This window comes from Podarcis gaigeae (assembly GCF_964106915.1).
Source record: "Podarcis gaigeae genome assembly, chromosome: 5".
Lineage (NCBI taxonomy): Eukaryota > Metazoa > Chordata > Lepidosauria > Squamata > Lacertidae > Podarcis > Podarcis gaigeae.
This window is the reverse complement of record NC_139681.1, coordinates 16,802,752-16,828,624: the sequence shown is the minus strand read 5'-3', so window position 1 is coordinate 16,828,624 and position 25,873 is coordinate 16,802,752. Positions and strand designations below refer to the sequence as shown.

Below are 25,873 nucleotides of genomic sequence, written 5' to 3'. Positions count from 1 at the left end.
TTTCTCAAGTTTCTCATACCAAAGTACAGTGGAACCTCGGTTTTCAAACGTAATCCATTCCGCAAGACTGTTTGGCTTCCAAAACGTTAGAAAACTGAGGATCAATGGCTGGCTACAAAGTCAATGGGGGGGGATGAAAAACGCACCTCGAAAGCTGTTTGATTTCCAAGGCGCATTCAAAAACGTAAGCAATTACTTCCGGGTTTTGACGTTCGGGTTCCGAATTGTTCAGCTTCTGAGATGCTTGAAAGCCGAGGTTCCACTGTACTGATGAGCGAACCCTTCTTGGCTTGCCTCAAAACTCATTTTTTCCTCAAGCTTTTTTAAAAAAAGCTTATTTAAGAAATGGATGAAGCTCACACATACCCCTTCCTCTGCTACTCCCCATACATGTTCTCAAGCAAAACAGAAGAACACAACCCCTTCACTTTGAGAAAAGGAGAGTAACTGGTCACTGGGACAACTCGCTGAAGATTACACACTGGTCTTTTTCTAAACGAACGCTATTGCTTTCAAGCATGCTCAGAAATATTGTTTCCTGCCAGGGAGCATGGGATTTGGTCAGTGGCAGTAAGCTTCTGAATACCAGTTGATGGAATCTGCAGGAAGGGTGAATTCTCTTGTACTCAGCTCCTGCTTGTAAGTTTCCTACAGATATCTGGTTGGCCACTGTGAAAACAGGGCTGTGGACTAGATGGGTCATTTGTCTAATCCAGTAGGATCATCTTAAATTCTCTTCCTTCCAAATTGAATTGGGAAAGCAGAGGAAACTACAAATCCCACGCTCCCTTCCAAAACATGCCTAGGAAGCCCACATCACCAACAGGCACTCATCTCTCTTTTCAGAGCTAAGTTTTTCCTTGGAAAGTAACAGTTGAACTGGTAGAGAAGGCTGGCTAGCAGTAGAGTGGAACCTCACTTCAAGCCAGATTAAAATTCAACGGGACCTGGACCAAGATAAAAACGTGATAAGACTTTCTGAATTGGAGGAATTTGTATTTTGAACTCTCCCAACTGGAAATTAGCATCATCATTACACAAAATAGATACATAGGAGGATGTTCTGAACATTCGCATCTGAATTTTTATTTTTGACCAGACGGAAAAATAATTTTAGGGAGGGAATTCAACACACACACAAAAACCTTTTTGGTTTAATTCACATGAACCCTGAAGCTTGCAAGCAGGGCGTCAACAGGGAATCCAAGATAATCCTATTGATCTCTCTGTCCTACATGCTCTTTCTAATGAAATGTAACAAGCAACTCAGAGGTATTAAAATGTATCCATAGCTACAACTATAAAAAACCTGTTTGTTTGTTTACAAAAACATACCTTTACCATCATTTAGTTTCTAAAATCCAAATAAATGATTTATCAAAACAAGGAAGCAGTAATCACAAGTATTTCTCTGAATGTTAATGTCAATATACCTGTTAAAATCTTCAGAATATGAAGAAGCTTAAGGATAAAAACAGAGCAAAGATAATGACATACACACAACACTAACAGTATATTTATCAAATGAACTCTGCTATTAGCACTAACACCAGGCAAGTGTTTTTTTTCTATGCAACCATGTTGGAGTATCCAATGAAAGAGCTAATAAATAATTACAGCTTCCTAGTATTTTAAAGTCTTCATCATGGTGTAGATTAAATCCCTGTACAATTTAGGCATCAAGGTTCTCTTCCCTGTCAACTTCTAATATTGTCACTTGACTTTTTGAACTAGGAACTCTTTCTGTATGCACAACGAACATATGTATATACGCAAGGTAAAGCTCAGTTTGTGATCCCATATAGACAGACCCCTTCTCCGGACAAACGGATTTTATTTCAATTTATCAAACAAATCTGATGTTTGAACATGAGTTTGACATCTCTCAGAATGCTGGCTTGTTACACTCAACATTTACATAGCACTTCACATGAATTATTGTGCTGTAATTCTTATAAGCCTGTAAGATAAATCAGCATTATTTCCCCCATATTACAGATGTTGGAATGAGGCTGAGATAGTGGGTTGACTAGGGCAACCAAGTGAGACTCAAATCAGAGATTCCCTCCATCACTTTAGCCACCAAGCTACACTAACTTTCAGCAACATGAAAATATCTACTACTGGAGATACAGCATCATACAGACAACTGATGTGTTCTATATATTTATGGGCTCAAGTTCCTGACTTCTATATAACAAAAATTCAAAGAGCTAATACTTTCGAGACCTATTATAGTTTTCTAACATGAGCAACAGCTTGCTAACAGGAGCGTTTATTAAAAATGACACACCAAATGGCAAACTGTTCAAGCTGTTTTCTGGGGAGTCCTGGGGTTCCTTGGAACTTTTGGGGTTCTTCAAAGAAACATTATTTTCAGTAAGAAAGCAAGATATGCCCCCTGCTCCCAATCTTCCCTTCTAGTGCACAGCTCCAGGAAAGCTGGGAGAGTTTGAGGGCACACCCAATTCAGATGAGCCAAACGGTGAGGCCCAAGAGGCTTGGTCAGCGCCCTATAATAATAATAATAATTTATTATTTGTACCCCGCCCATCTGGCTGGGTTTCCCCAGCCACTCTGGGCGGCTTCCACAGAGACAAAAAATACACTAAAATGTCACACATTAAAAACTTCCCTGAACAGGGCTGCCTTAAGATGTCTTCTGAATGTCAGGTAGTTGATTATCGCTTTGACATCTCTCAGAATCCTCTGCAATGTACAAGGGGTGTGTTGCAGAAAAGTCAATGTAGAAATTGTTCCCAGAAGGTGAAAAGTTTGAACTTTACTGCTTAAAGGATATATAACCTGCTTCAAAATAACTCTGTAGACTATAAACTGCTACCCAAATTTGCACTCTGGCCTGTAGGATTCTTTTGAACAAAATTTACCACCTTCCTACTTTAGGGCTTGGAGAATTACTATGGACCTATAAAGGAAGGTAGGAGTAGTCTTTCTGAAGCTCACAGTACAACAAAGTACCACAACACTTTGTGACTTTCTGCTCTTACAGAGGAAGGCAGCTTCTTCTCTGGCACTTGCGACTTCACAAATGTCAACCTAAGTACGCGGAAAGCAACAACACATTAACTACAAGGCTCAATTTACTTACAGCATACATTAGTTAATTGGTTGTGTGATTTAAGGTACATCCATTAAGTTAAACTTACCAAAAAGATTCCAAATAATTGATCTAAGTTGCGGGTAAATAAAAAACATTGATCTTGGATGCTCGTGTATTTATCCTGAAGTATCTGAAATAAGTACAACATGTCCCTGTTAAATAGATCACTCCAATGCTGTAATATCCATCTTGTCTAAGCAGTGGATATCCTTAATCCTATAGGATTCCTTGAGAATCTATAGCCTAATTGGAGAATAGCCAAGCCGGCTGTGTTTTAATGAGCACAGTATTATGTCTGCAGCAGACAACTGTTAGATACAATTGCTTGTTACAAGACAAAATGAAGCTGGTGCCTTCCCTTCAAAGGAATATATGGCATTAGACCAAGACTGCCATGTCTATGTATTTTTAAAGTCTGTAATCAAGCTGTTAGCCAGAGGAACAAACATTTAGCAATCTAGCCCGATCGCCTATCTTAATTAGAAAGCTCAATCCAGATCACCATGGAATTCCTAGTTTTGTCATACTAATCTAGCATATGTAAAGGAATTTAATCAAACCAATAGATCAATTAAGCTCTGTACTATCAAAGCTGACAGACTGGGGTGGAGAAGGGAGCTGTGGATCTCAATTTCAGCCCTCCGGGATCTCAGACAAAGGCTTCAACCTGTTCTGTCATCCAGAAAGTTTCAATAGTGCAAGAATAAGATCTAGGGCTTCCATGCTCACAAAGCATGCAGTGAACTCCATACCCTCCCATATACTGCATTTCATTCATCATGTGGATTAGTCAATTAGAAAAGCAGCACTATGGCTAGACTGGAACAAAATTGAAGAAAACTCATTAATGCAACTATTGTGGACAGCTCAATTTACTATCATTAACTTTTTAATCTGCGATAAAATGCAGACTGCGATAATCTGCGATAAAATGCAGACTTTCTGCAAAATACTAACTTAAAAATGATATATGACATCCAGTTTATTACACTTCAAAACTAGCTAGATATACCCTGCTCTGGCCCATTTCTATTCCCAGGGCTAAAACTATCAAAATATTTGCATACAGCTGTTAAAATTCCCCACATTTCACACAAAAAAAGCCTGTATGGAAAAATCAAGTCTCTGGGGGAAATTGCCTAACAGCCCCCATCAACAGAAGCCCTGGACAAAGACATCTGTTTGCACAATGGATCTTCTACCCCCCCCCAAAAAAAAAAATTGGTTCGGGGGGGGGGGGGAGCTAGGAGAACCCCTCAGAATAACACAGGGATGGGAAATCATCCTCTCTGGCAAGCTGCAATGTTTGTGGGCCATTAGCACCCATTCAATGGGAAAAGCCTCCCTTTATCCAGCATCTGACACATAAACACAACATAACTCTTGATTTCAGTAAGAAACTATTTCCCAGGATCAACCACTAAGATCCTCATTTCTGTTTCCTGTCTTGGAGTAGGGCCAGGAAAGCGGTAGAAGCACAGATAGGCATGTAGGGAAAATGGCTGCATATTTTTAACCATAAAACACAAAAATAGTAGGCCGCTCATTACCTTAAGATTTATAATTGGTAGCAGACAACAGCAATTCCAAAAGCATGGCTTCTTTCTTCTCACGTGACAGCCCAACCAGAATAGATAGAAACCTTTGTTGGTTCTGTAACTGCCGACTATCCGGATGAACCAATTAGCCATGTATCTTTAAGAATGACATTCACAGCCCAGTTGGTTGGTTCATCAAGGCAATTGTACACTATTCACAAATATCAGCCACCCATGACTGAAAAGTGATTGGCTGCCCTAATGAAACAACTGGATTCAATGTTGTCTTTAAAAAGCAACAAGTTCTTTAAGACCTACATGACAAGGGGTGCCACTGGATCTAAATGTGTTTTGACAACTGCAAAGTTTTATATAAAAACCAAAAAAGTTCTTTAGAAGGGGTGTATATGAATGTTCAGTGTTCATATTGGCTTTTGCAGTACTTTACAAGAAATTGAGACGCCTATTCATCAAGCGTAAGAAAGTATGTCTCCTATTATATTAGGACAATATTTATGATATACATTTTGTAATAAAACAACACATACAACACTCAAGTACAGATCCATGGAAGTGATTTTATTTCTGTGATTAATGAGCTAAGCCATAGTCTGAACCTGGACAAATGAGTTGTAAGCCTTGGTTACAGCTCGTGTTTTGTCTGGAAAGAGCTAAAGGGGATCAAACAAATAGAATAGTGTATTGATTCTGAATGAAACTTGCATGTTCTTGAGCTTTATTTATATCTATAAACTGCCAACTCCTAAGAAAAGTATTGTGGTGGAGTTACCAAGGACAATAAAATCATAAAATACAGCACCAAATGACAAACAATGAACTGAATCAATTCTCTAAAAATGCTTGATGAAAGCAAAAATGTTTTTAACAGATAAAAGATCAGAATTGCTAGTGCTCATCTAATCTCAACAGGAAGAAGCAGTCCAAAATACTCCTGAAAGACTTGACTCAAGCACAAGATAAACGAACATGTGGCTCCCACAGGATGGTCAAGAGGGCTTCTTTAGATGCCCACAGTGGTCTGGTATAAGGGACAAGATAGTCACTGAGTGAGTCCTGAAAGACCTCCTGTGGCGTTCGTATGGAGCCCCGGTTGTCTCACGGACTACTGACCTGTCCACCACTAATCCGCTGCCACCAACCAGGTCTTCCCAGGTAAATCACTTAGTCTCAGTTAGGTTCTTAAGTTAACAAATAAGAGTGTAGTTTATTGCAAACACAAATAAACTTGAACTGCATTCAAAATGTTGTTACTCTTTACCTTCTAAGTCTTATTTTATTCTGTCCCTACCTCTTCTACCTTACCTTGAAGGGACAGGTTACACAAACCTGCAGGGCCCTAACTCATGGACCAGAGCACGCCAGGCACTCCTGTCCTCCACTGCCTCCCGCAGCCTGGTCAGACTCATGTTTGTAGCTTCGAGAGCACTGTCCAACCATCTTGTCCTCTGTCGTCCCCTTCTCCTTATTCAAAATAGATTGCATTAATACCATTTATAAAGTCTTGTCCAACCCCAATACTTTCTAAATTCTTTTTCATGAAACTCCAGGACACATTATTGAAGGCCTTCTCTGCATCAATGAACATTAACATCGCTTTACAGTTTCAGTTAACTTCCAATCCTTCCAGTACATCAATTATATTCCTAATATTATCTTTCATATGCCTTCCAGGCAGGAATCCTGCCTGGTCCTTATGGATGTAATCTGTTAATACCTTCTTCAACCTGTTGGCCAAAATATTAGCAAAAATTTTGTAATTCACATTAAGTAATAAGATTGGTCTATAGTTTTTTACACTTGATCTATCTTGATCTTGTTTTGGTATCAGAGTTATGAAAGCTTCCTTCCAGATTTCAGGCAGCACCAGTGTAATATGCTGATGTGGAGTTGTTCAAGTCAAAGGTTGGGTTGCAGCATTTACCACCTTCATCAAGGACAGCTCTATGTAGAGTTCATTGCGTTAGTTCATTCTAAAGGTTAACAAGACCTGCATCGCTGTGGCAAGCTATTCTTGTACAGGAACTGCTGTAGCTGGTGTACCAGCCCAAACTTGGAGAAAACACTCCTGGCCACTGTGGACAATCTAGGAGTACTCCCAAGCTACATACCTGCTCCTTCAGGGAAAGTGCAACCCCATCAAGGACAGACAACTGGCCTATTTCCTGAACTTGGGAACCGCTCATCCACAGGGCTTCCATCTTGCCTGGATTCAGCTTCAGTTTAATGGCCCTCATCCAGCCCATCACTGACTCCAGACACTGATCCAGGAGCGCCCGGCCTCACCTGATTCGGGTGTTAGAGAAATAGAGCTGAGTCATCGGCATACTGGCGACACCTTGCTCCAAATCTCCTAATGATGGCTCCCAAAGTAGATGTTAAAAAGCATCACAGAAGATAGCACTCTTATGTGCTCCCATAGTGAAAATGCCAGGTGAGCAACGCCGGTCACCCTATGCCACTCTCTGTAAGCAGGCCTGTAGACAGGAATGCAGCCACTGAAGTACTGTGTCCATACCACAAAGCTGGTCCATGAAGATACCATGGCTGATGGCATCAAAAACCGCTGAGAGATTAAGTAAGAGCAACAAGGTCATACACCCCCTTGTCCCTCCCCTGATAAAAGGTAATCCAAGACTGATTTGTTTCTGAAACTAGACCTATAAGCAGCCTGAAATGGATCAAGATAGTGATCTGACTAGTCACAGGTGGGAGTTCTGATCCGGCAAATCACTCCACATGTTCCCATCTGTTCTGATACAGAGCATGCCCCATCACTAAGACAGACCTGAAGAATTATGACCCAAGCACAAAACTGATGACACTGGTTGGAGACGCTCAGACACTCCAATCGAGTTGGAGACTCTATTGTTACAGGTGAAATCCTACTGTATCAACTTCACCAGTGACTATATTTGACAAACTAGAGGCTGCGTCTAAATTTGAAAGGCGTGAGCAATGTTTGCCCCCTGTACAAATAAGCAGTTAAATACCAATCTCTCAACAGGATATCTGTATCCCTCTTTCATTAGTGCTTCTGCTGTTGGAACGTTAAAAAATTAGTGATAAAGTGGTGGTGGGAAGGTGGGGAAGGGTTTTTAGCAGCCAGCTGTATTCCATTAGGTAACAAATGTAGAACAAACTTTTGAAAAACTAGAGTATGTTGGAATTAGTAAAGTGCTTCCCATCATCCTTCAAAAGATTTTAGCCTCTCATTAACGTATTTGATCGCAAAGTGTTCAAGGTGCTGCATCACACACTTTTACCATTCTGAAGAGATGCATTGGTATGAAATACTTTTATTTCAATAGTGTCTGCACTCTAACCTGGGGTATTCCACTTCTGTGCACTGGTATGTCCACCCTAATTCTGGATTGTGCTAGCTAATTTTGAGAGATGTGCTTTTCATGGTGAAATAGAAGTTCACAAATAAAAGACAGATCTGGAAACATGACACAAAGCAGAAAGGCTTGAGATAAATCCGAATGAATGCAAGTACAGTGGTGCCCCGCAAGACGAACGCCTCGCAAGACGAAAAACCCGCTAGACGAAAGGGTTTTCCATTTTGGAGGCGCTTCGCAAAACGAATTTCCCTATGGGCTTGCTTCGCAAGAAGAAAGCCCATAGGGAAATCTCCAGGGACCTCTTTTAAATGCTAGCGTGGGGAGCAAAGCCTTCCCCCCCCTCCGGCCTTCAGAAGAGGTCCAGGAAGGCCGGCGGGGGCCGAAAGGCTTTGCTCCCCACCGCCAGCATTTTAAAAGCAGTCCGGGATAGCAGGGAAGCGCTTCCCGCTATCCCGGATGGCTTTTGAAGGCAGGCGGGGGGGAGCAAAGACTTTTGCCCCCCGCCCGCCTTCAGAAGAGGTCCTGGACCTCTTCTGAAGGCGGGCAGGGGGCAAAAGTCTTTGTCCCCCCTGCCTGCCTTCCCGGGGGCTTTTAAATCGCCCCGGACAGCGGAGAAGTCTCCGCTGTCCTGGGAAGGCAGGCGGGGGGGAAACAAAGACTTTCGCCCCCCGCCGGCCTTCAGAAGAGGTCGGGGGACAGACTGTCCCCGGACCTGGTCTGAAGGCGGTTTCCATAGGAACGCATTAATTGATTTTTAATGCATTCCTATGGGAAACCGTGCTTCGCAAGACGAAAAACTCGCAAGACGAAAAGACTTGCGGAACGAATTAATTTCGTCTTGCGAGGCACCACTGTAATTATCCCCAGAAGGGGTCCTTTCTCCATGTTGAAAAGCAATGAAATAAATAATGATGGCTTCTTGTCTACAACTTAGAGGTAGCTGCTCCTACCCCCTCCCAAGCACTGAAGAAATCAACTTTTAAAAATCTTTATCTTCCCAAAACAAACAAAATGAATTTCAACAGGGACAAACGTAAGGTTCTACACTTAGGAAGATCCAGCTGCACAAATGTAAGATGGAGGACACTTGGATTGCCAATAGTACATGTGAAAAGGATCTAGGGGTCTTAGTAGACCACAGGTTAATCACTTCCCTGGCTCAGCTAGCTGTCCCCTCCCTGCTAGCTTTTAATCAGCCATGAGGGGCAAGGCTCCACAGCACAAGAAGTCACACTGACTGATTCAAGCACCTTGTCCTGCATCCTTGAGCCTTACCAGCTGAAACTCATCCAACACAACAGGACTAGACTGTGCTCTGGATGCCCCTAGTGATTCATCTGCTGTAACAGAGTAGTCAAGATCCCTGTGGATGCAATTTTATCCTCAAAACAAATCACAGCAAGCTGCCGTTCATCCTGCCACCTCCTTTGGGCCAGACTGCAACAGGCTCTGCACTACCAGGAAAAGCTGTGCTGGGTGGCACAATGAGGATGCAAGGGGGGCAGCAAAGGAAGCCTTCTTTTCAGCCTTCACTGCCACTAGGTAGGCTTGATAATGAGCCCTCACCAGGATTTTCCTTTGCTTATGTTTGAGTCATCTCCCAGCTTGTTTCCTTGCCCTAAGTTCTGGGGTGTATCAGGGAACCAAACGGGCTTTACAAAGCGGGAGAGGGCGCTCAGGGGCTATATTGTCACAGCCCAAGCCATTCAATGTTCCAGTTGTTGGCCAGGGCTTCAACAGGAGCACCAGTCATATCAGCCTGGAAATCCTCCAGAGCTGTCTGGAAACCCACCTAGGGTGGATCATTCTACCTTGGAGGTTTTTTAAGCAGAGATTGGATGGCTACCTGTCAGGAATGCTTTAGCTGAGATTCCTGCACTGCAGGGGGTTGGACTAGGTGACCCTCTGTGTCCCTTCCAACTCTGCAATTCTGTGATTCTATCATTTGTTTGTACGTAGCTGCTTCTAATGAATAGTTATTGTTAACTCCTCCTTTCATTCACTGAAACACCACAAGGTACTTTTACCAATTTGATCCAGGTTTCAAGCCTCCTCCTTTCTCCATCCCTTCCACATTTCTATGCTACTATAAAGAGCATGTTCAGAAAGTATTGTCTGAGTATTTATTGCTTTCCTTGGAACATTTCCATTTATATATTCACAAGATGGACACAAGAGTGCCATGTTAACCACAGTATATTTGATTTCTTTGGTTTTGCCCCAGTAAATTCATTTTGATGTTCTAACATTATGCTTTTTATTCTGAATCCAAAGTCCAATATCACACTATAATAAGGCAATGTATCAAATATATTTTTACAATTGGCAACTTGCTTCTCTCCGTTTGTGCTTTACCGACTCACTGCATGGCACACAGCACCAGCAGAATGGACACTGGTATATCACAATCACGTCACAAAAAATGGGTAGTGTCCCAAGTTAATGTCATTGGGAGTTTTAATGAACATGGTGTCAGCCATAGATACGGCATATAAGACATCTACATTCTGAGAGAACAATCCATTAAAAAATGGTTTTTCTGCCAGTCATCCAAACTGTTGTGTAGATTCCTGTTCATATTCTTTTAAAAGAAGACAGATGTCACAGAATGAGAAAGTGTATATGAAGGTTGCTTCAACATAATGAGCAGGAGTAAGATAGATGATTAGTCATCAGGCATCAGTCTGCTTGGGTCTGACTCGGAGCAGTTGCAGGAAAGTATGACATGCCTTGGTTTTGTTTTCAAAATCTAGTAACTATTTTCACATTTTCTGTGCTTTTATAAAAACCAATAAAATCTAAGCATGAAGAGTAACAAAGCAGAAAACAAATATACTTTCAGAGCCTTCAACAACAACAATAAGCAGCAGCAGCAGCACCAGGCATATGATTGTACAAAGAAAGTTGACTCATTATGTGCACTGAGCATCTCAATGCCCAGTTTGCATTCAGAATCGAAAGAATCATATGTACTGAGTGGAAGGTCCTATCCGCACCATCTAAAGCTCAAATCTCGAAAAATTACAACAAATTGTACCTTTGCATGAAGGAACAGCCAGCTGCTTTTGATTCATTGTTGTCTTCCTTTGTCTACTATACAACAATACAAATAGCATTTTGAGCAAGTAGGACCAAACCAAGCAGTTTGCAAAGGCATGAGTGAGCTAAAAAAAACAGAGGCAATCACCTCCTGCTTTATGCTGCCCCCTAAAAGTAACCATTCATTCTTTTCATCATCTTAGAGACTGCACATTTCTTCTCCCTACCTTTGGTGGGATGCTAAGGATGGTCCCAATCTTTGGCAGCTCATCATTCTATTTGGGAACTGTGTTTATTAGCTCAAGCTAGAGCCACTTAGCTTTTCTCTTAGATAGCATGCCCCAGCACAAGACAGAAGCTGACTTGTAGGTCTGACTTGCTTTTATAGGGTAGGAAAGCCTATTCACTCTTCTGCTTGTACTTCAGTACAAAAGTCATTTTTAATACCTCACTATCTCTAAATAAGAGGGAAAGTTAAAATGGCCCTCTTTGGCAAAATATTTGTGGCTCAATGACCAGTGCATCAAGCTTTAAGCCATGATTTAGCCAGTGTGAGGAGAACGGAGCTTGACTGCAGTGCATAAAACCTTACCCCAAAACTAATAAATAAATGAAGTCGGATCCATTTCCTGCCCCTACAGAAAGATATGGAGCAAAGCAGGAACATGGGGCATTAGGAAAAGGATCACTTTGCTGCTCAGACCAGAAAACTAGTCTGTCCTGGAAACTCCAACGGGGTCAGGGATGGTCACAGAGATTGCCTACTGCAGTTGAAGTGGCTCTTAGCTGGCATGGCTTATTATCCTGTAAAGGTAAAGGTACCCCTGACCGTTAGGTCCAGTCCCGGATGACTCTGGGGTTGTGACGCTCATCTCTCTTTACTGGCCAAGGGAGGCGGTGTAGAGCTTCCAGGTCATGTGGCCAGCATGACTAAGCCGCTTCTGGCGAACCAGAGCAGCGCACGGAAACACCGTTTACCTTCCCACTGGAGTGGTACCTATTTATCTACTTGCACTTTGACGTGCTTTCGAACTGCAAGGTGGGCAGGAGCTGGGACCGAGCAATGGGAGCTCACCCCGTCGCAGGGATTCTAACTGCCAACCTTCTGATCAGCAAGCCCTAGGCTCCGTGGGTTAACCCACAGTGCCACCTGTGTCCCTGTAGTTCCCTATTTAAGCCAGAACTTGATCGTGGAACACAGCCAAATCTTTACCAGATTCTCATTAAACCACAATTTCAGGATAGGCTGTGGGCTTTTCAGGAAATGACAACAACAACAATTTACTATTTATACCCTGCCCATTTAGCTGGTTTCCCCAGCCACTCTGGGTGGCTTCCAGCAAATAAAAAATACAATAAAACATCAGACATTAAAAACTTCCCTAAACAGGGTTGCCTTCAGATGTCTTCTAAAAGTCAGATTAGTTGTTTATTTCCTTGGCATATGATGGGAGGGCGTTCCACAGGGCAGGCACCACTACTGAGAAGGCTCCCTGCCTGGTTCTCTGTAACCTCACTTCTCACAGGGAGGGAACCGCCAAAAAGCCCTCAGAGCTGGACCTCAGTGTCTGGGCTGAATGATGGGGGTGGAGATACTCCTTCATTTACTCGGATAATATATTTAAATCAGCACAGGAAAGCTAAATTGTTGAGTTTAATTTTTTTAATTAAAAAATGAAGTTTAACATGCTGTTCTTGCTAGCTTGCAAGTGACTTTTTAAAAATAGTTGCCTTTGGGTATTTCCAACTTACAACAGTATTTTAAGGTGCATTCATCATTTACTTATTTGTCTTCCTCTAAAGTATCAGTCAATGGCTAAAGTATCAGGACTTTTCTCAATTGTCCATACATACTGAAAGCTGTTTGCATACCTTGATTAGGCAGAATTTCATTCCATCTGATCACATGTCCAGGACTGTGAAGAGTAACATATGGAGCTCAATTTGGTAGTCAATTAATGAGCATAGTTAGAAATTGAGCTATTAGTGCAACATATGCAAACCACGATGAGGACTGCCATGCTGGTTTTCTTCGCTTCATTATACAGCCTAATGACATGCATTGATGTCCTACAGCGTTCAGTCTGTGTGCCACTAAAGTTGAAAGTCCACAAAATGGAAAGTGGAAGCTGCAGTCTCATGTTTCTGAGATGTGGAGCAAGAACAGCCATTAGAAAACACAAGTAGGCAGGATAATTGTGAGGGGAAATGGAACCAAATCAAGGGGGGGGGGGGGGACTGATTACTGAAAATGATTACTGACTTACGAAAATGCCTGTTCTGACATTATTTGGCCACCCAAATTCTGGCTGTGGCAACATGAACAGTGGGCGCGTCAGGTTCTCAGGTTTGATTCCTGCTGCAGTCCTCGTTGGTGGAAGTTAAGAGCGGAAGATCTCATATGTTTCTCCCTAACCCAGAAACAACTGCTAGAGCAACAGGGCCAAAGGATCATCTGAACTGCCTGCAGTATGAAATAATTCACACAACGCTTGCACGTATGAACATAATTTTCTGTTATTTGAATAGATTGCTGCACATGTCATCAGAATATCGTTAATTCCTGTACCTAAAGAGAATGAAGAACTATAAGTATCAACACACCAACCAGAACGTCTACCCTTCACACAGCACTGCATTACCAAAGCCAAAGAAACATAGTGAAGTGCTACAGTAGCCAAACTTTTTATTAACCATTTACTGTATCTATGCTTTGCATTTCTGCTAGGGCCATCCAGGAAGTTTACAGTTGCAAGTACAGTGGTACCTCGGGTTAAGAACTTAATTCGTTCTGGAGGTCTGTTCTTAACCTGAAACTGTTCTTAACCTGAAGCACCACTTTAGCTAATGGGGCCTCCCGCCGCATGATTACTGTTCTCATCCTGAAGCAAAGTTCTTAACCCGAGGTAATATTTCTGGGTTAGGGAGTCTGTAACCTGAAGCATATGTAACCCGAGGTACCACTGTAATGCAAGTAATCTGCAAACAGGATGCAGCGGGTAAGCGAGGGGAAAGTAAAGGAAATGAACTAATGAACAAAGAACATTTCAGAATGCCCAGGTAAAGTGATCACCACAGGAATGTTCTGGGAGAGAAGAGCTGATGTGAGACTTTTCTCTTTGATTCAGCTAGGTGGAATGGCTACAGATGGTGGCAACTCTGTGAGCAGAGCAGAGATCTCCTAGTTCAGAGTTTCCCAAACTCAGATCTCCGGCTGTTTTTGGATTACAACTCCCATTATCCCTAGCTAGCAGGACCAGTGGTCAGGAATAATGGGAATTATAGTCCCAAAACATCTAGACACCCAAGTTTGGGAAACCGTGATCTAGTCAAACCCATCTTATCCAACCTCCTGAATTTCTGTTCTGATGCAACTGTTTTGTTTTATGGATTATTATTTTTTGCTGCTATTGGATTTTAGTGTATTCTAATTGTTGATCACCCAGGGGACTCTAGTTATACGACAACTGGCTAAATAAGTAACATAATAATAATAATAATAATAATAATAATAATAATAATAATAATAATAATAATTTATACGACAACTGGCTAAATAAGTAACATAATAATAATAATAATAATAATAATAATAATAATAATAATAATAATTTATTATTTATACCCCGCCCATCTGGCTGAGTTTCCCCAGCCACTCTGGGCGGCTCCCAATCAGTGTTAAAAACAGTACAGCATTATATATTAAAAACTTCCCTGAACAGGGCTGCCTTAAGATGTCTTCTGAATGTCAGGTAATTCTTTATCTCTTTGACATCTGATGGGAGGGCGTTCCACAGGGCGGGTGCCACTACCGAGAAGGCCCTCTGTCTGGTTCCCTGTAGCCTCACTTCTCGCAATGAGGGAACCGCCAGAAGGCCCTCGGCGTTGGATCTCAGTGTCCGGGCTGAACGATGGGGGTGGAGACGCTCCTTCAGGTATACTGGACCGAGGCCGTTTAGGGCTTTAAAGGTCAGCACCAACACTTTGAATCGTGCTCGGAAACGTACTGGGAGCCAATGCAGATCTCTCAGAACCGGTGTTATGTGGTCCCGGCGGCCACTCCCAGTCACCAGTCTAGCTGCCGCATTCTGGATTAATTGCAGTTTCCGGGTCACCTTCAAAGGTAGCCCCACGTAGAGCGCGTTGCAGTAGTCCAAGCGTGAGATAACTAGAGCATGCACCACTCTGGCGAGACAGTCCGCGGGGAAGTAGGGTCTTAGCCTGCGTACCAGGTGGAGCTGGTAGACAGCTGTCCTGGACACAGAGTTAACCTGCGCCTCCATGGACAGCTGTGAGTCCAAAATGACTCCCAGGCTCCCACAAGCGGATCTTCAAGTCCAGGGGCTGCTCCTGCTCCTTACTTCCCTTGTACTACAATTTGATGAAATCAGTCAGTATTGTCACACAGCACACCAGAGGCCTCCATGGATATTCTGCAAAGCCTAAAAAGTGCAACATAGATGCTCACTATTAAAGCCTTGCAGCATAACCCAGAGAAGCCTCCACTACATTACAATTTTGATGATTTTACTGATGCCACCCCTCATTAGAAGCCTCTGCTCATGAAGAACAAAGCCCACCATAGCTAATACCCATAGATTTGGAACCCTCCCCCCCCAAAAAAAAATATATGCAAGCATTCATGCTGTTCCACTAGAGCATGGGTAGGCAAACTAAGGCCCGGGGGCCGGATCTGGCCCAATTGCCTTCTAAATCCGGCCTGCAGGCAGTCTGGGAATCAGCGTGTTTTTACATGAGTAGAATGTGTCCTTTTATCTAAAATGCATCTCTGGGTTATTTGTGGGGCATAGGAATTCGTTCATCCCCCCCCCCCCCAATATAGTCTGGCCCCCCACAAGGTCTGAGGGACAGTGGACCGGCCCCCTGCTGAAAAATGGTGGGGCAAATTAAAAAAAAAAACAGCATAAAACTTTGATTAGAACTCAAGATGTGCTTAAATATCCCCCTACCTCAATTACATTCTCAATTCATTCTTCACAATAGAAATTTTAAAGTAATTTTTCAGGTGGAGCAAGTAAATTTAAACAAATTTCATCTAAGCCTTTTCAATATGATGCAGATTACTGCTTTTCTTCTTTTATCTTTCTGGCCTTATCCCCCCTACCACAATTCAATGGTTGAAACCAACGGGGGGGGGCAACCATCATCCCACCACAAGGATGTCACTATGAACAACATTTTGTCATAATGCATTGTCCCCATTGTGTTCTGTCACAGGAATGCAATGCTGCACAGCAGGGAGCCAATGTCTTAGCAAAGCTCTTTGGGAGAAGTTTGGGAAATCCTTTGCTGTTTCGTATTTGAAACAAGTATGATACAATGCATTTAAATTCACCTGCACCCCATATTAATATAACTGTGGCCTTTTAACCCCAAGCCTCCTTCAGCTTCATTTAAAAAAAAACAACCAAAAAAACCCAGCTGAAAATCACAAAATGCTGAGCTACCTTTCAAGTTTCGCAGAACTCTCTCTCAGGTTGGATGTAAAAGAAGAAGTGGGAGGAGAGAAAGGAAAATTATGTTGTTGGTAAAAGGTTGGAAACCCTGCCTGCAATATATAGTAGGTCCTAGTGAGTCTGGAACCTTCTTCCCTTCCCAAACGTAGCTTGTGCCTTGAGCTGCACCAAAGCACGCTGGGGCAAAATATGTAGTTGTTCAGATCTCTGTGAATATCCTTTGTGAGAGAGAGGGGGGGGAATGCTGAAGTCTTTATACCAATATGGCTGAAAACAACCCCAGGGAGTTCTAGGAAGGTAACATTATGGGAATCCTTCACATTCTGGGTGAAGAATTCACTGGACATCTAGATTTAAATAGATGCAGACACCTTGTCTTCCAGTCAAGTGAAGCCAGAAAGATGCAAATTTCAGGAACCAGAAAAGCCTTGGAGAAGCTTGTCCTTCCGTGTTCCTTAAATGGGGGATCAGCGGGTGAGTTTGCTGAGGACACACATCTCCCCGAAAATGGATGCCTGCTGTGGCAACAATCTGCCAATACTTGCTGTGGCAGAAGATGCAAAGTGCTTGAAGGGATGGGACAACCTGCTTCTATCACCAGCAGGAAGCATAACACATTAAGTATGAAGCATCACCAGCAATAACTCATGATGGGCAACTGCCAAGTAAGAAACCCTGTTGGCTGCTACCTCCCTTCTTAAGATTTATATTTGATCTGCATCTTAATCACCTTGTATGTTCCTCCACCGAAGAAAGCCAACCACATACAGTGCTATATGTTTACTGTGAAGCTTTAAAAATAATTGGGTACACTAACACATGGCTTCAAAAACCTGGCTTTCATAGCCTTTCTCCAAACTATAATTCAAAGTTCAGTTCAAAAAGTCAATGAAATCATTGAGCTGTGGCGCTTGCCTATTGAATTTTACTATTTGTTTTATCAAATTGTTTTTTACTGATACTGAAATATTATGAATAGCTCCAACATTTTTAAAATTATGTCAGATGGGCAACTGCATGATGAAGAATACAAGATATAAACCCTGAATACCAATTTATACATTGTGCAGCAAATAGTAGCTTTTACTTCAGAAGTGAGTTAATGACATTCTTTAAAAAAAGGAATAATAAATTGAAACATTACGCGCTCTCATCATAAGCATTGTTCAGCTAAAATGTACTCCATGTTAATAGACTGGGAAACTAGAGAATGCCTTGGACTAACACCTTCCTTTGCTTTAATCACAAATAATTGCTTCTCTTTGTACTAATGAGTAGCACAAAATGAATGCAATTTAGACAATTCATTCAGCGTAATAGCTCTGAGAGTTAATATTACTGCAGAGAGACACATTCTCAATTTCCTGCAGTACAACAGAGGCACTGGATTTTTCACTTGAGGGAGCTTTTCTGCCACTACGCAAATAGAAATAGAAAGCCCATTATCTAGTGATAAAAAGACGAACAACAAAACAGGTTAAATAAAGTTTTTATGTAGCTGTATCCTCATAACCACCATCAGCTCTCAGGGTTATGACTGTAAACAAAGCCGCTCACTTACTGAAATCAATGAGAAATCTTCCAAATCCTTGCCTTTGGTACTGGGGCATGATCATTATGCAGGAGACATTGTACTTCTGCTGGCAGAGCTTTTCCTGGGGGGAAGGAGAAACAGATCAAGTATGTCAAAACACTGCTGAAGTGGGCAATTCCATGCACCTGCCTCTGCCTTTGTAAAATAGCCCAGTAAGGTAAACAGGCAGCAGGTCAATACGAAAATAGAGTAAGCCCCTAGAAAGTAATGTCGCTGGTGAAGTATAACAGCAAATCAAATGTATCTTCCAAAAAGATTTATTTTACGAGATGGCACCTCAGAAATTAACAACAGAAAAATCCAAAAGGAACTGCATAAGTGAATTTCAAATCCAGGGAGTGGAAAGAAGGTATTTTTTCTCATGCAGCCCTGACTTTTGTGTCAGGAATGTACAAAAGGGAGATGATACCTACACGTTTGCTGAAGACAGCAGTTTGGATCATAAGTAATGGCCACATTAAAATAACTTACTGCTTTTCGCCAGCATTTCATCTGTCCCTCAGCAAATACTTCTAACTGACAGAACTGTTTATCTAAAGTAATATTTGAAGCACATGCAGCTTTCATACAGTCAGGTGCATCCACCTTTGAATACCAAGTAAATTTCCATCAGAATATGGCACAGACCAGAAAGAAATATAATTTGATGTCTACAAAAACAGCAGAAGGAAAAATTAAACCGGCTGCTGAAAACAAAGGCAAACCCAGTAAGATGCTAGTGTAGTGGGATCTTCAGGGCAGTTATGTCTATCATGCACACCTTCCAGGGTGCAGGAAGGTAAGAAGGAGGGGTCACGCTGGCAAAGACACCCCAGAACTCTCCTTGAAATCCAGACCGCATGTATGGGGAGACTAACAGGGATAACTCAAAATCTCAGTGCCTCTGCGCCAATAACCACTATGCCTCAACGGCTGCCAAAAGCCAAGACAGCTGCTTCTTTACAGGGAAATCCTCAAAATAAACTCCAGTGTAACTTAACTAAACCCCCTAGACTGTCTCACTTATTCAAGCTGTCTTTATATGCACCTTCTATCTTGTCTCCTCCTTTGCCATTGCTACACTAGGAAGGGCTGTGGCACTGGGACCACTTGAAACTGGCCCAAGGCTCAGTGACAGGTCCATTCCACAGTTTGAGAAACATTTAGAATAAACAACCAGATACAAGACAGACTGGAATTAAAACTTGGGGGGGGGGGGCACTTGCTGTCAAAACTACAAACTATTATTCAAAGATGAACATAGAGCAAATTATATATACATGACAATGTAGACACAGAGTATGCAGGGGGTGGAATCTCAAGAGAAAATCTTCAGACTAAAGACCTTAAATTTTCACTAAACAACAGTAAGAGAAAATTGTCATAAAAGGCATGATGAGATGCTATACTACCTGAGTAAAAAAACAAGTAATAACTACAACAAAATTGGAAGTGCCACACGAAACAGGAGATTTGTCACACCCGATGGAAACATTCTAAAGTGAAAAAATATAGTAGAATGATAAATAAAGCCCAAAAGAGAATACTTGAAATCTTAAAATGATACTAGCATTGTATTTGTTTGTAATCAGAAAACAGTGTTTTCTTCCGGTTGATATTATGCATTCCAAATCAGCAGTGTTACTGCTTTAGCACAAAAGCAAGATATTCTCATGATGTTAAGATCAAACTTTTACCTTGGAGAAGTACCCAACTAAGTGGCATCCTTTCTCATCATTCTTTGTGAGAACATAGAAAAGGAATGGCTCAACATCGTAATATAAGGTTTTGTGGTCCAGAAAGAGCTTTGCTAACAAGCAAAGATTTTGGCAATAAATTTTGCTCACATTCCCATCAACCTATGGAGGAGAAAATTTCCCATATTAATATTTAAGTATGGAAGTGGATCACTGCACATAATATTTAAAGTGAACAAAACCAGATTTTTCTCAGAATCTCAATATTATATTAAATATTAGACCAATATATATTTTTACAAGTAACTTGTAAAACTTGTAAACTATAATTTTGATTTATGGCATTTCAAAAGTTTATTTCCCTCTAATTAAAGATACAAATTTGTGAACATATCATTAAAGATATGCTAAGCTGCATGTTTCTGAAGGCGTTGTACCAGATGGAGGATAAAGCAAGTAACATTATTCTAAGTTTCTGAAGTGTTAAGTCTGCAAAGAGGAAGTTACTTTGGCATTATATACATACAGAAGTTGTTAGATACAAAAGCAAATACTATTTTCAGTGAAAAAAATGTTTCCAAGATCAGTTGAAAATAAGTGTCACTTTCAGATTAATTCTTCACAAGTTACATTTCTTTGATCCTAAATACATGGACAGAAAGATCAAAGGATGTAAAATAGCTGCTGCTCTTTACTTTGTGGAGGGAAGGTCAATACTTCCTTGTGTTCTTTCATAAGCATGCTTCTACATTCAATGAATATCCTTCTTCCTCAATTTATCTTACTTGCTTTCCATCATTTACTTTGTATCTTACCATATAGTCTGATCCGTACAGCAATAGATTACACAATACAGAATTTCTTTTTACACAGACTACTGGTCTGAAGTTCCTACCACAATTCTTCTAAACTATAGAATTTCTGTTGGGGTTAAAACAGATTTCGAATAAGAGTGGTCTTCCAGTGTTCTAACATAGTGGGACAGGTTTACTTGGGAAAACAGGAATCTTTTAGGAGAAGATGGAAAATCACACTCTGGGGCCAAGCACAATGTGTGGGTGGGTGGGTGGGATCAGGAGCACCCACATTACAGATAGCTGTGGGTGGGGAGATTAATACATTTACTACATTCTTATTCTTCAACTAGCCTGCAGTACTACTAACGCAAATAAAATGCTTCCTACCTCAAACACTGAAAGGTCCTTCCTCCTGTAGATTTCATTGGCTGGAGGATGAAACCAGCCACACTTCTTTGCGTGCCTTAGCAAAATATTTTTACTTTTCATATATTTAAGACAGAATTCACACAGGAAAAGCTTTGATAGTCTGTTAAGTTTAAAAATCAGAGCAGTTAGTATACAATTATTTTTATTTTAAAATGCCAACATTCTCAGTCAACCAATATGTATTAAACAAGCAAATAAAAAAACAAACAAGCTTAAAGCATATCATACTTCATAACAAGCTGTTTATTAAGAGGCTGGAGTCATAACAATTCTGTTGAAGTATTTCCAAGTGCCCATAAATTCTAGCTGGACTTGGGAGCAAATTTAATAATAATAATAATAATAATAATAATAATAATAATAATACCAGCTGTGAAGTCAAATCCCATCATAATATTGGAACATTATTATATGCATTGTGTAAACACATCAATGTGTTCTGAATGAAGTTATCTACAGTATTCATAATTCAGCCTTTATCTAAATTAAGGAACACCTGAATTGTTTTAAAAAATAAAACCTGCAATTAATACCCCCACATTCCAACTTTTTAAATGACTTTTTAATAAGATTTTCCATAATACAGTTGCATTTACAAAAGATACCAAAAAAGAAGGTAAACAGAAAAAAAGAAAGAAGGGGACAACTAAGATAAAGAGAAGACAGAAAATGAGAGAAATAAAATAAGCAAGGCAACATCTGCCAGTCACATAAAAGAGAATATGATTATTTAAAAACTTTGGTCAATGCAAACATCTACCACTTTCTGTTAAACAATATTTCCTACCAGTTAAGGTGTCTCAGAATCACTTATTTCCTTTTCTCACAGAAAGTCCAAGACTAATTGTCATTCTTAATAACCATAATTTTTCCTTTAATTTAACTTCTATTAATTCTCACCACCACTACTCCATATTGAATAATATAATTCTTCCTGTCCATGTCCATATTAAAGTCTCTCCATTGTGCTCACACACTGAGCCGATATTCCATTTTTTCCTTGTTGTATATCCACTTGTTCATGTCCAATTCCATATGCTCAGTTCCCTTTCTTGTTATATAGCCCATTTCCTGTTGTATTATTCCATTTTTGTTTCTCATTAGTTAGTGTCCAGTTCCATGTACAGTGGTACCTCGGGTTAAGTACTTAATTCGTTCTGGAGGTCCGTTCTTAACCTGAAGCTGTTCTTAACCTGAAGCACCACTTTAGCTAATGGGGCCTCCTGCTGCCGCCACGCTGCTGGAGCACGATTTCTCTTCTCATCCTGAAGCAAAGTTCTTAACCTGAGGTACTGTTTCTGGATTAGCGGAGTCTGTAACCTGAAGCGTATGTAACCTGAAGCGTATGTAACCCGAGGTACCACTGTATTCAGTTCCATTTCCTGCTGTATTCGATTTCCTGTTGTGTTTACAATGGTATTCCGATCTCCTCTAGGACCTTCCATTTTTTGTTTTTTTCTAGTCTTTTTCCAGAGGCAATACCATAACTTTAATATCACCATTCTTTGAATTCACGCCAAATCTGCTAAAACTAAAGAAAGGCCAGGAGTGAAATCCCAAAGCTTTTTTTGCCTCTCATGTCCAGATATTTCTCTAAATCACCATTTGTAATCTTATCTTCTACTTGTCCAAATTCTTGTATGGAGGTCATCTCCATTTTCATACAATGATGATTCCTTCACTATGATTTCTTGATCCAGTCCTGCCAACTTTTCATCAGTTTAATCTGGAGACTTTGCATATTCCCCTACCTTATATTCCTCTGGCTCACTTATTCCATTATTGTCTGACTTACTTTCTTGTTCTTCAACATTCATCTGATCATTCTTAATTGTTCAACCATCAACTACTGAACAATACCAACAGTCACTGGTTGGTGGCGGTTCCAAGATGGCGACGGCTTAGCAAGCTGGCTTCGGAGCTCCGCAGATAACAGGAATGTAATTAGTGTCAATTGCTACCCAGGGAAGTAAATTTTCCTCTTTTTAAAATTTTCTACTTTTAAACTTACCAACCTACTGAGATTCTATCATCTTCTTATCTATGTTATGAGAAACGCCTTGGGCAAGTTCTGTGAAGTATCCTGGGCAGGCCGCCAGCTGCTAGCTATTAACCGCCAGCTCCCTTTTATACTTTGTTCCTGGAACTCCTGGAAGTCACCACACAGAGAAACTCTTAAACTGAACAAACTGAGCACTTTCTATTTTTTCTCTTTTCTTTGGTTAAGGAAACCTCTCCAAGTTTACTTCCCACTGCAATACTATGCCTGCTAGTAAACGCAACAGGGACCCAGAAGAGGCAGTTCTCTCACCGGCTCCCAAGCAATCTAAAATGGAGGACTTTTTAAAACAAATCTGCTTTAACAGTTGCAACAAAAAACCAGTTTTCTCCCCTTAAAGATGATTGTGAAAATGAGGAGGATACTCAAGGTGAGAGTGCAGAACTGGATCCAACATTGGGGCAAGTTGACTCTGTGCCTCTAAGAGAGGAAGGAATAACAAGTAGGGAGAGCACCCAATTAACTCTAATTGCAAGAACGGTTGAGCATATCGTCCAACAAATTAGAGGTATTGCCTCTCAAATACCCCAGTTATCCGAAGAGGTCCACAGTTTATCAGTTAATAGCAAGCAGGCACTAACAGAACACCAAAGCACCAAAGTGAAATGGCACAAGAGTAGACCCCTAAGCTTGACATAGAATGCGCAGAGGCTCTTAAAACAAACTCTTCTTATTTAAGAGTCTTCCAGCCAAAAAAGATCTGCATGACAATTTGTGGAAGACCAGATCAAACTCCTAACTGGAAAGGTGTCCAGCGTTCCAAATAACATTTATTAGACTTACTTGGTATTGGACTTGCAGAGACTGACTTAGTTGGGACTGAACCCTTGAATACCAAAAATCAAATCCAAAAATTATGTTAACTTTTTCCTCTACTAGACTGCCCTCACTGATTCACAAGCTGAAATTGTCAAGCAGAGGAGTTTTACCAACCTGGGTATTTCACAATTCTATTGTTGCACCCTTATGTAAGATGAAGACTGGTGCTACAGAGGGGCCCACAAACCAAGGCCTGGATCCCCAATGGAAGTAATGACATCACAAAAAAAACTCGACAGGAGGGGAGGAAACAGACATGCCCAAGTTGAATTCGCAGAATCATGCCCAACATCAAAATAACCAGGTGAGCCAAAAGGAACAGCCAATTCCCCTAGACAATCGTCTTCAGGAATCTGAGCACTCTGTAAATCCTTTGGAAGAGGATTTTCTCAGCTCATATAGGAACCTCCTTCAGGAAGAGCAACAAACAGTCATCAAGAGGCTTGATCTTATGAGCCAGACACTGAAAAAGATTAAAGAATCGGAGGTAGAGACTGACAATAGACCCAATGGCCACAACAGAACGATAACTATAGAACCACCAGAGTACTGGACAAAGATGAGATACTTAGATGAGGAGTCAGGAACTACGCCCAAGGAATCCCCGCGGATGAGCAATTTGCAAATAAAAAGCCCAGTGAACAGAAATGTGAGTACTTTATGTACAACGACTGAAATAATCAAACATCTGGATCATTCCACTAGCATCCATGTTGCCACAAAAACTGGTAAACTCCAAATGTACATTGGCCAGCAATTGACTAAGAGTAAATCACTGTAAAACAATTAAACTTCTCTCATGGAATGTAACAGGGTGGCCGAACAAGACCCAAGACAGTGATTTCTGTTCCTATCTACAAACACATGATATCATCTTTCTTCAAGAAACTTGGGCAAAAGAGAGCACCATGGTTGAATTACAGGGTTTTACAAGTTACACTCAACCAGCTCTTAAAACTGTAAAGTATGGAAGGCCTAGCAGGGGGGCTGGCAGTGCTGGTGTCAACATCTCTTAATGTATCAATTCAACAGTGTCCCTTGCTGACCACCCCTAATTTTTTCAGTGTTGTCCCTTTCTGATAGTTTCCGGAGAAATACTTACTGTATCTGCATGTACATACCTCCAGTAAAGTCTTGTGGGGAACTGAGCTCATATTGGGGAAAACTTGACCAACTACTCGAAAGTATAGACTCTCTGTCTCCTAACCCTCGGCTTGTCTTGGGAGGCGACTTCAATGCCGGATCAGCCTTGTTTCCCCACAAAATACAATATTATCTGGACTAAACTGGGAAGACGAACCCCAAATCTGTCAGAGGGCAGCAATGGACACCACCTCTAACCGCGCAGGGGAAATATCTCTGTGAACTTATAATTAAGCATAACCTTTTGTTATGCAATGGGCACGGTCAAGGGGATCAAGAGGGTTATTTTACTTTTATCTCCCCCAGAGGATTTGCTAGCACCATAGATTATATCCTAACATCCAACAATGTGCCAATTAACCAAGACACCTTTAGGGTAATTCCCAGAGCTGAAAGTGACCACTTTCCACTTGAGTTATCTCTGACATCATTCGTTTCTCCTGCATTCCCTAAATTATTGGATGAAACGGAATATCTGATACTTGGAAATAGAAGGTTAAAATGGAATGCACAAGTCCAAGAAAAAATGCTAGGCTGTAAGAGCACCACTGTGAGAAAGGTTTTTTTAAAAGAAAAGGAGGTGGTGGTAGAAGTCTGCTGATTTTCAGGTAAATCTCTTCGCCCCTCCAATTTTGTTTAACTTTTTCTCTTGACCCCTTCAAAAATGGATGAAAATACAGACCATTCTTTGAACACTGAGGAACTGGGGCCCAATTACAGGCAAAAGTAGAGCATACATGATGGTGAGCACATTGATAGCAAGTGCTTGAGCCATCCCTTGACACGATATTGTGAAACAGGAAGCTATTTATTATCAAC

General features: G+C 41.1%; 1 protein-coding gene across 15 annotated transcripts in view; it reads right to left on the bottom strand.

Annotated features, from left to right (window-relative positions):
• The window catches only part of KAT6B (lysine acetyltransferase 6B), an 84,398-nt gene that overhangs the window by 14,201 nt on the left and 44,324 nt on the right, over positions 1-25,873 (bottom strand). For all 15 annotated transcript variants that reach the window (XM_083738183.1, XM_083738188.1, XM_083738179.1 and 12 more), the window contains 3 exons: positions 20,992-21,133; positions 19,808-19,969; positions 18,099-18,192 (listed from right to left, as the gene is read on the bottom strand). In XM_083738183.1, coding sequence (XP_083594309.1) covers positions 18,099-18,192; positions 19,808-19,969; positions 20,992-21,133 — 398 coding nt within the window. The remainder of the gene's footprint in view (positions 1-18,098; positions 18,193-19,807; positions 19,970-20,991; positions 21,134-25,873) is intronic.